Genomic DNA, 10,787 nt, shown 5'->3' with positions numbered 1-10,787 from the left:
GTCCCTCGGGGGGGTCACTGGGAGTGTAAATTCAAAAAGTAGGCTTAATCAGGCTCCTGCGTATATTCGAAAAATGGTTTTTTTCCAAAGAAACGGTTTTTCTTCAATAACTCGGCCATTTTTGATTTTACAGTAAAACCGTAAGAACAAAAACTGTAGGAAATTTGATTCTCTACAAGTTAGTCCAGTCATTATATCCAAAAAACCGACCCTTCCCATGAATAATCAGTTCTTGGATTTTTTTTCGTACGTCCCTCGGGGGAATCACTGGGAGTGTAAATTCAAAAAGTAGACTGAATCAGGGTCCTGTGTATATTCGAAAAACGGTTTTTCTTCAATAACTCGGTCATTTTTAATTTTACAGTAAAACCGTGAGGACAAAAATTGTTCAGAATTTGATTCTCTACAACTTTGTTTCCCTTCATTTATGCCGTAAAGCGTGGAACATAGGAGATAATGATAATATTTTGAATTTGTCGCGTTTTTCAGGTTTAATTTCTAAAATATCGATTTTGGGGGAAAGAAGGTGGGAACCAAAATTGTTCAGAATTTGATTCTCTACAAGTTTAGTCCTCTTCATTTATGTCGTAAAGTTGAAAATAAACGAGATGTTGAAAATATTTTGAATTTGTCGCTTTTTTCAAATTTTATTTCCAAACTATCGATCCTAGAAGAAAAATTGTGAGGATCAAACTTGTAGAGAATAAAATTTTCTAAAATGTTTGTCCTCACGGTTTTACTGTAAAATAAAAAATGACCGAGTTATTCAAGAAAAACCGTTTTTGGAATATACACAGGACCCTGATTCAGTCTACTTTTTGAATTTACACTCCCAGTGATTCCCCCGAGGGACGTACAAAAAAAAATCCAAGAACTTATTATTCACGGGAATGGTCGGTTTTTTGGATATAATGACTGGACTAACTTGTAGAGAATCAAATTTCCTACAATTTTTGTCCTTACGGTTTTACTGTAAAATCAAAAATGGCCGAGTTATTGAAGAAAAACCGTTTTTTTGGAAAAAAACCATTTTTTGAATATACGCAGGAGCCTGATTAAGCCTACTTTTTGAATTTACACTCCCAGTGACCCCCCTGAGGGACCTACGAAAAAAAAATCCAAGAACTAATTATTCACGGGTCAAAATCTATAATGACTGTACTATCATGTTACACCGTGTATAGTCTGTATCTTTAGGTATTTAAATAAAAATGAACAAAATCTACCCTCGAATTTCAACTGTCTAGCTATCACGGTTCGTGAGATACAGCCTGGTGACAGACGGACGGACGGACGGACGGACAGCGAAGTCTTAGTAATAGGGTCCCGTTTTACCCTTTGGGTACGGAACCCTAAAAAGTACAGGCAAAAGTGTAAATGATAGATAAAGACAAACGATTATTAGCTAATCAAGGTTGGTAGCTTATGATGAATGCAGGGGTTAGATTTTAACTTCAAAACGAAGTAGTGCTTTAGGTATATTTAAACAAAATCTGACGAAAAAAGAACCACAATTTTAACCAGATATTTAGGCATCGTCTTGGGTCGTCCCATTCGTTTTTCGTCACTTATTCTACATTGAAAGCCACCGACGATTGTGACGAATGTAGAATGAGTGACGAAAGCAGAATAGGACTAATTTAAGAACTTGACGAAAAACGAATGGGACGACCCAAGACGATACCAAAACATCGTGCCCTCGAACTTGACTGCTGAAATAGATGGCGCTATGCGGTGCCGCAATCTACCGTCACTGGATTGTAAAGCATCCACGGCCACAGTTAATATATTGTGTCATACAGCGCCATCTATGTCAGCAACTTTACACATCGTATAACAATAATGTATAAGTACTTCATCGCAAAAAGCTATATGTATTTTGATAGCACGATTTTGGTCCTTCATTCTTAAGGTAAATGTATGTGCACGTCGCGCGCTCGATCAGTAGAGGCGGTGCAGTCGTTGCTCCAGCCGAAGATCCTCTATACGGATCGAAACATTTCGAGCGTTTATTCCACTCAATAATACTTGAATAACCCGTTTATAATAAGATAATAATAATAATAAATATGTTATTATCTATATCTGCGAGTTAGAAAGATATGGGTGAATTAAGCATATCTATATGTATATTCCGTAGTAAATGTGATATCGTGATATATGTAAATATGTATATTAAGTATATATGTGCAATTTTCAACTAAAAGGGTAGGTACTTATCGTCGGCTGTCAATACGGCTCTTTTTTCCATATAACTTCAATTTGAAAGCAGCCTTATCGACAACCGACAATGTGGTACCTTTTGGTTGAAAAGGTCACATATAGTTAGTTTTTTAATTGTATACTGATGGACAAATTTAAAGTAACGCAAAATAAATTGAATTACTGTATTATAGCACCTAAAGTAATTTGAACATCAGTAATTACTTAACTTTTTTTTTTCATGAAATAAAACTACTGAACGGATTATATCGCGTATATTGAATTCATATTTCATCCCGACGTTTCGAATCCTTTACAGCAGCGGTCGGCAACCTTTTAGCAGCCAAGGACCACATAGTAGTTAACGGAGGTGACGCGGGCCGTACTTTGTTAATATTTATGACTTTATGAGACATAGTCGTTTGTCACTATTAGATACAAAATAGCCAAGGCGGCTCTCGGGCCGACAGTTTCACGAGCCGCATGCGGCCCGCGGGCCGCAGGTTGCCGACCGCTGCTTTACAGCGTTCGTAGTCAACGGGTGACTGAGGAAATACTACACCGCATAAACGACCTTTTTTTCATCACACTCGCTCAGTAAATGTGGAATTGCACACAGGTTCAGCGGGAGTTATAGAAAAAGCGTTCTCCCTAGGGAGTTATGAAGTTTCTAGTGCCATAATTAACAGTTTTTTGTCTTTATACTTAATTTTTGTATCGCAAGTGTCATGAAAAACATTGTGTGTAACTCGGGGCGTAATAATATTGCAAACTCGAGTCTATAAGCAAGCCGTCGCGACTTAATTTACTCTCGTTTGCAATATTCAACTTACGCCCCGTGTTGCACAATGTACTATTTTCCGTTCCTCTAAATTAGTCCATGAGTGTATACGGTCGTTTTCTGGTTTTTGTAAAGTTCGCTAGATATCCAAAAAATGTTTATTAACTCATTAACTGCTAAGCTACACTCGTAGCTACATAGTAGCATCGTTTTCCCGGCACAAATGCAGCAAAATTAGAGCTAAATATGTTAAAGTGAACGTATTGGCACGTAATGTGTTTGTACATATATGATAATGATTGTAACTACTATATAATAAGGTGAATGTAATAAAAGTATTGAAACTGATACTATGCTATGCTTTGTGAGTTCCCGTGTCCCTCATAGTTTAAAAAAATGGGGAGTTATTTATCAATATATCACAATGAAAATTCTACAACAATTTCATTTAAGGGGTCATCCATTAATTACATCACACGTTTAGGGGGAGGGAGGGGGTCAAGAAAATGTGACATATTGTGACATGGGGGAGGGGGGAGACACAAACTTTGTGACGTCACTTTAACTTCATCAGTAACCGAAAATTTATTTAAATTATTTTATTCGCTGTACATTTAAATAACATGTTTTTAAAACGATAATCGTTTTTATTCGTTTAATTTTCTTTCCTAAGCAGTTTTGGGTTATAAAATAAGGTGAATGTAATAAAAGTGTTGAAACTGATACTATGCTATGCTTTGTGAGTCCCCGTGTCCCTCATAGTATTAAAAATGGAATGGGGGGTTAATTATCAATTTATCACAATGAAAATTCTACAACAATTTCATTTAAATCCAAAATATTAACTGCTTATTGTAAAAAAATATTAACTGGGAGTTCCTATAATTGGCTTCTTGTATCTCTTCCTCTTCTTGCAATTTCTATGTTAGTGTCATAGCTGTTGAACTATTCATAAAACACGTCATTTCAAATTAGGGGGGGGGGGGTCTGGACGGATACATCGGATGATGGTAGAATGACGTAGGAGGAAACGGGGTCATTCGAAGCATGATTTTTGGATGATTTTAGGGGGGGGGGGGGTAGAAAATTGACATAAATCGATGACGTAATTTATGGACAGCCCCAAATGAATGAATAAAATAAAAAACGTACTTAGACAGTAAGTGGTCTAGAGCAGAAACGTATCATTTTCTGCACACATAAATGAAAAATAATCTACCTAACTTAAATATTGTTATATATTTACTATGTTTTTGGGTTAAGGCCGTTGTCAAGGTCATACATGGAATGCTTGATACTTTTGTGATCTTTCGTCTCTATGAAAAACGCGGGAATTAGGTATCTTAAAGATATTTTAGAGATGCACCGGTTATCCGGGTACTATCCGGTATTCGGCCTATCCGGCCGGATAACGGATAGTGACCTACTATCCGGCCGGATAACGGATAGTGACCTACTATCCGGCCGGATACCGGATAGTAACATTGTTTAATTTCGGAGTAATCAAATTGGATTTAAGAAACAGTCACGGTCATAATCGTACTTGTTTATTATTTTAAAACAATTTAATAATTTCATTGACTTGCACGCGCACTCATTTCGAACTTCGAACCTAGAAATGAATCCGCGCCAACGTTAACAAACAGGTCAAACCTGCAGAATGCGCACCTGAAAAACCGAAATGTAGGTATAGTTCCGCTGGCCGAATATCCGACGGCCTGATACCGGATATTCGGCCGATGGTCAGGCCGGATATCCGGTATCCGGTATCCGGCCAAACAACTATCCGTTGCATCTCTAATATTTACATGTAAATGAAATTCAATAACCACTCATACCCTTGAAATAAAATATTCTCTCAAATAGAAGATAATATCGGAATACTAATGCTATTAAAGATTCCAATTTCATGCCAATTCTAATAAATTATGCTAAATTGGATTGAATCCAATGTCTTTTATTGCCAAATTGAACGCAAAATGGAATAAAGAAACAAAGCACCTACCTCTAGGTATCTATATACGTACTACGAGTGTATAATCAGTAAAACAAACGGCGCGATTCGGGAAATGAATTAGAGATTCACTAGATATAAAATAGTAAAGATATGTGACGTTCCACGGCAAAAGGTACCTTACGGCGGCTAGCGCTTGCGCAATTATTAACGTTAATATTCAGCCGGGGCAATGTAATGGTACCTTTTGCTGAGGAACGTCACATATCTTTACTATTTCATATTTAGTCACTCTCTAATTCATTTCCCGAATTGCGCCGAAAGTCCCTCGCCGCGTCTGTCTGGCTGTACGTTTGTTCGCGATAAACTCAAAACCGGGCAAGTGCGAGTTGGACTCGCGCACGAAGGGTTCCGTACCATAATGCAAAAAAAAAACAAAAAGAAAAGCAAAAAAAAAACGGTCACCCATCCAAGTACTGACCCCTCCCGACGTTGCTTAACTTTGGTCAAAAATCACGTTTGTTGTATGAGAGCCCCATTTAAATCATTATTTTATTCTGTTTTTAGTATTTGTTGTTATAGCGGCAACAGAAATACATCATCTGTGAAAATTTCAACTGTCTAGCTATCACGGTTCGTGAGATACAGCCTGGTGACAGACGGACGGACGGACGGACGGACAGCGAAGTCTTAGTAATAGGGTCCCGTTTTACCCTTTGGGTACGGAACCCTAAAAAACTACTGAATGGATTTTCATGCGGTTTTCACCTATCAATAGAGTGATTATTGAGGAAAGTTTAAATGTATAATTTATTAACCCGTGCGAAGCCGGGGCGGGACGCTAGTTACGTACAATGCTAAGTATTTTGTACTTATAGCAGGCGTGTCTCACTCCGCGATTTCGTCGCTTTGCTACAGGTAGCTAAAAGTACATCCGTTCGACCCCAATTTTGGGGTTTGCCATAAGCCGCGCGTGGCGCTGTCGCCACCTAGCGGCCATATCTGTGCTGATCGTGACAGACGCGTTTTGTTAGAGAGTGAGTCTTCTGTACCTAGTACTATTATTTATTCTGTGCTTATAGTTCGTTTTTTTAGCATTAGAAAGAACTTGAAAGAAGGTAAGCGATCTTGACATGTCTTTTAATTGAAAAACGCTTTTTAAAAATCAGTATCTATTACTTATGAAAGCAGAAGAATATAAATTATCGTATTAGATTCATAATTGTTACATATTTGCCGTGACTTATTTTTAAAATGTGTTTTTCAATTAAAAGACACATCAAGTTTACCTTATTTCTAATGCTAAAAAAACTAACTATAGAAAATATTTAGTAAAGCTTAGATAAATAATTAATAATTATATCCTCCTAAGGCCCAATAGGTCAGGAAATGAATGCTCAAAAAACGTTGTAGAGGGAAATGCTAGGAACACAATTTTTGACTCCGTAACTTTGTTTGGACTAGTTAGGAGGTGAACATATCAAAAGTCCCCGGCTGTAGCCCCGGTGCTGGGGGGTAGAGGGGGGTAAGAAGGTCGAATTTTTCGGTTTTTCATTGATATCTTGGAAACATTGCGTCTTAGCGACATGACTACTAAGACAAACCGAAAGCCGATAAAATTAGTTACAAGTTTTATCCAGTCAAGTTTTTCGATATCTGGAATAGTTTCTGAGATACCCGCTTTTGAAAGTTTATTTAGGGATTTTAATTTTATCTTGATATCTACATCAGTGAAGCTGTTAGGCCATGTTTGGTATCATTTTCGTATAAATCGGGGGTGCTGAATTCATTTATGGTATCACATTGACACTATTTCGAAGTAAAACCAAAATTTAAAAAAACATATTTTTTTAAATCCCTCTTAACGCTTAAACAGCTGAACCAATTTCGTTGAAATTTGGTATAGAAATAGTTTCAGTCTCGACAAAGGACATAAGATAGTTTTTATAACCAAAAACATCTTTGGAGGGTGTGAAAAGTGGGGTGGAAGTTTGTATGAAGAGTCAATAACCGCTGAACCGGTTTAGATGAAATTTGGGGTGGTATACATCTGTGATTTAGATGAAAATGATACCAAACATGACTATAAACCTTACCTTAAGCAGTATTAACCTCAGGAATTCAGTTTCGTCGACGAAGTTGAATTCCCCCCATACTCCATTTCACAACTTTAAAGGATGATTATTGAGATAAAAAGTATCTTATGTCCTGTCTCGGGACTCGAAATATCTGTACACCAAATTTCAATTAAATCGGTTGAGCGGTTTAAGCGTGAAGAAGAATTAAAAAAAAAAGATATTTGTTTAAATTTTACATGTTTTTTCTTAGGAATGGTGTCAATGTGATACCAAAAATGAATTCAGCACCCCCGACTTATACGAAAATGATACCAAACACGGCCTAAGAGCTTCACTAATGTAGATATCAAGATAAAATTGAAAGCCTTAAATAAACTTTCAAGAGCGGAAATCTCAAAAACTATTAAAGATATCGAAAAACTTGACTGAATAAAACTTGTAACAAATTTTATCAGCTTTTGGTTTGTCTTAGTAGTCATGTCGTTAAGACGCAAAGTTTCCAAGATATAAGTGAAAAACCGAAAAATGAGACCTTCTTTCCCCCCTCTACCCCCCAGCACCGGGGCTACGGCCGGGGACTTTTGATATGTTCACCTCCTAACTAGTCCAAACAAAGCTACGGAGTCAAAAATTGTGTTCCTAGCATTTCCCTCTAGAACTTCTTATTGCTTGGCCTACAAGGCCTGTAGTACCTATTCAGTTCGATGAAATTTAAATCATATTCAATTGGAACAGAGTCACATTTGTTTTGTTTCGTAAATTTTCAAACAAAACGAAAATCAACTCTATTCCCTGCACTATAGGTTCAAATTTCAGTGACAAATTCTGGATTTTTCATTTGTATGGATGGGCCTTAGGAGGATATATAATAAAAGTTAACTACAATCACAACACGATAAAAAAAATTAAATTAAAAACCGGAATTAATTTCTAAATGTCACAAAAATATAGGTACAACTTTACATTTGCGCGCATCGAAGGCGCTTCCATCAAACATCTACCGAAAAGCCATTACTACAACCAGTTTTCTATTTCTCCAACCGCATTACTAAGTTTGTACAAATATCGATCGAGATGCGCGCGCATCTTCTACGTTCTTTACTCATAAGTTGTTCGCGCGTCTGACCGATCGCTTGTGTAGCGAATAGTGCCAAAAACGGCTTTGATTCAAAAAAAGTAATCACCGTTTTCGAACGTACCCCTATCGCTGGGCCGTTGCCCAGAAAGAATTTAAAAAGTAAAAAAAAGAAAAATGCACGCGCTCCCGTAATTTTTCTTACGCTCGGATTTTTACGTGAATTAGAAGGAAAAAAGGGGGGGTCAACAATTTTTTGTACCAAAAAGTCTAATAAAACTATTACAACGGCTACCTTAAGGATTATTGAGCATCAAATGCATCCAGCGTTCGCTGTGAATGCTAAACAACATAAGTTAGGATCGACAGAGTCGGAGGATCAGTTTAAGTGTGACGTGCCCATTTCGTTACCCGCGCCACCGGACATCGCGCCATGTCTTTGCCGAGAGAGTTCATCTTTAACCAGGTGAGGATGTGATGTCTATGGTTACTTTTTAGGTCACTCACAGTCTTAGAGCATTTAATAATCGGAGTCGCCTTTAAGACCTTTTACCCCTCTGCCGAAAACCTTGCTCAATTGTGCAAACTTTTGAATGGACACTATGGACTGACGTTTATCTGACATGGCCATTCGTACGTTACATACAAATCATATAAAAATAGCCATACATTTTACGTTCCCCTCCCCCGCAAAAATCGACAGACTGTTTTTTACAGAAAACTGAAATTCAACTTTATGGTCTGTGACCGATTAATCGGTCTTTGGCGTTGAACCTACGGTGCCGATATATCGGTCATTGGCGTCCAAAAGGTTAACACATTCAGGGCCAAGAACCCGACTGTCGGGTACACTGTTCTTAGCGACTACGCGCTACATACGGCGAAACCGTGGCTACGCGCTACGAGCGTATTAAACCCGTAGCACTTAGTGGCAGTCTGCCCGATTCGAAGTTTAAGATTGGAACTTTAATAGATCTAGAAACGATATGGATTAGATGTGTCAGTGTCAAAAGTGACGTTTTTGTTTGACGAACCGTCATATTTGACACTGACATATCTAATCGTTATCGTTTCTAGAACTATTAACTGAGGGCCCGATTCGGATTTTGAAATAGACATCTTTTAGACATCACCAAGATACGATAACGATAGGTATGTTTAAGATCTAACCTGTCAAATATGACATTTGCGCGATTCTGGAGATACTCTTGAACGATTTCCACAGGATATGACTTAGAGATCCAATTCACATCTAATAATAGATATCTAACGTATAAGCGACATTGGTTGCCCGAATTGCGCTGCAAAAGAGAACTACATAGTTGATATCTAAACTATAACGTATCTAGAACAGATCTAGTACGTGTCGTCTCTTGTGAATATCTTGAAGTTCGAATACGGCAGTCACAAAGTTCGAATCGGGCCGAATGAATGTGTTAATGCTACGAGCTGCAATGTGCTACGGCGTAGCTGTGCCCCAGGGCGAGCTACATCGCTACGAGCGTAGCAGAGGACCCGCCCAGCGGGTCGCTGGCAGAGAATGTGTTAACTTCCGGTGCCGGGCGCCCCGTTTCCAGTACAAAATGAACACACATACGTGTCCTCACAGTGAATGTGTTAAGAGAGCATTCTTTATGCAAATTGACGTCAATTTCATTGATTATGTCATCATTTGCCCGTGAATATTGCTTCTATCTCGTTCACTGCTAAGCTATGGCGGTAGCTGATAATATAGGTAGTTCGGTATGTAACCAAAAAGTCCGAAAACGCAGCGACTGCGCGACAGTGCTTGCGCAGACGTAGCACGGCCGCTATCGCCGAGCGACACTGACGCGGCGCCACTGTCGCTGCGATAGTGACGCTGCGCTCGGAAGTAAGCTCATACATTTCCATACTGCATAATACTGTCGCTCTGTCGCCGCGTCAGTGTCGCTGCGTTAGTGTCGCCGGAGCCGCTGTGCTCGGAAGTCTACCTTAACGACAACGTGTCTTACAGGACCTACCCTACAGGCCTAGCACATGATTGGCGCGACAGTATCTCGCGAGATAGACTACCCGTCTTTTTCTGTCAATACGGGTACAGTCACCTGCAATAATATGTTACACATCATATTTGTAGACCCATAGGTAAAAGTGTCACATATTTTTGCGGCCTTCGAAGAGTAACATATTATTGCAGGTGACTGTACTATAGTAGTAGTTAGGGGTCATCCATTAATTACATCACACGTTTAGGGGGAGGGAGGGGTCAAGAAAATGTGACATATTGTGACGTGGGGGGGGGGGGGGTAGGGGGGAGACACAAACTTTTTGACGTCACTTTAACTTCATCAGTAACCGAAAATTTATTTAAATTATATTATTCGCTGTACATTTAAATAACAAGTTTTTAAAACGATAATCGTTTTTGTTCGTTTAATTTTCTTTCCTAAGCAGTTTTGGGTTATAAAATTACTAATATTTATATCGCCAAAAATATTTTGATAAAATATTAATAATACTTAGGTACTTACTTAATTCAATTTGGCGATTTCGTAGAAAAAATGTGACGTCACACCAGGGGGGGGGGGTTTGCCAAATGTGACCAAGTGTGACAAGGAGGGGGGGAGGGGTAAAAAAACCTAGAAATTCGTGTGACGTAATTAATGGATGACCCCTTATTGGTAGTACCTAGTAGTAAACACTTTATTGCACAAA

General features: G+C 38.5%; 1 protein-coding gene across 1 annotated transcript in view; it reads left to right on the top strand.

Annotated features, from left to right (window-relative positions):
* Positions 1–8,069: 8,069 nt before the first annotated feature.
* LOC134677471 (uncharacterized) overlaps positions 8,070–10,787 on the top strand; it is a 55,395-nt gene continuing 52,677 nt past the window's right edge. Inside the window, exon 1 of the mRNA XM_063535953.1 lies at positions 8,070–8,556. Coding sequence (XP_063392023.1) covers positions 8,524–8,556 — 33 coding nt within the window. The 5' untranslated portion in view covers positions 8,070–8,523. The remainder of the gene's footprint in view (positions 8,557–10,787) is intronic.

Source organism: Cydia fagiglandana, chromosome 26 (genome assembly GCF_963556715.1).
Source record: "Cydia fagiglandana chromosome 26, ilCydFagi1.1, whole genome shotgun sequence".
In the NCBI taxonomy this organism is placed as follows: Eukaryota; Metazoa; Arthropoda; class Insecta; order Lepidoptera; family Tortricidae; genus Cydia; species Cydia fagiglandana.
The sequence above is the reverse complement of the archived record's forward strand: the minus strand, read 5'-3'. Positions and strand labels throughout refer to the sequence as shown.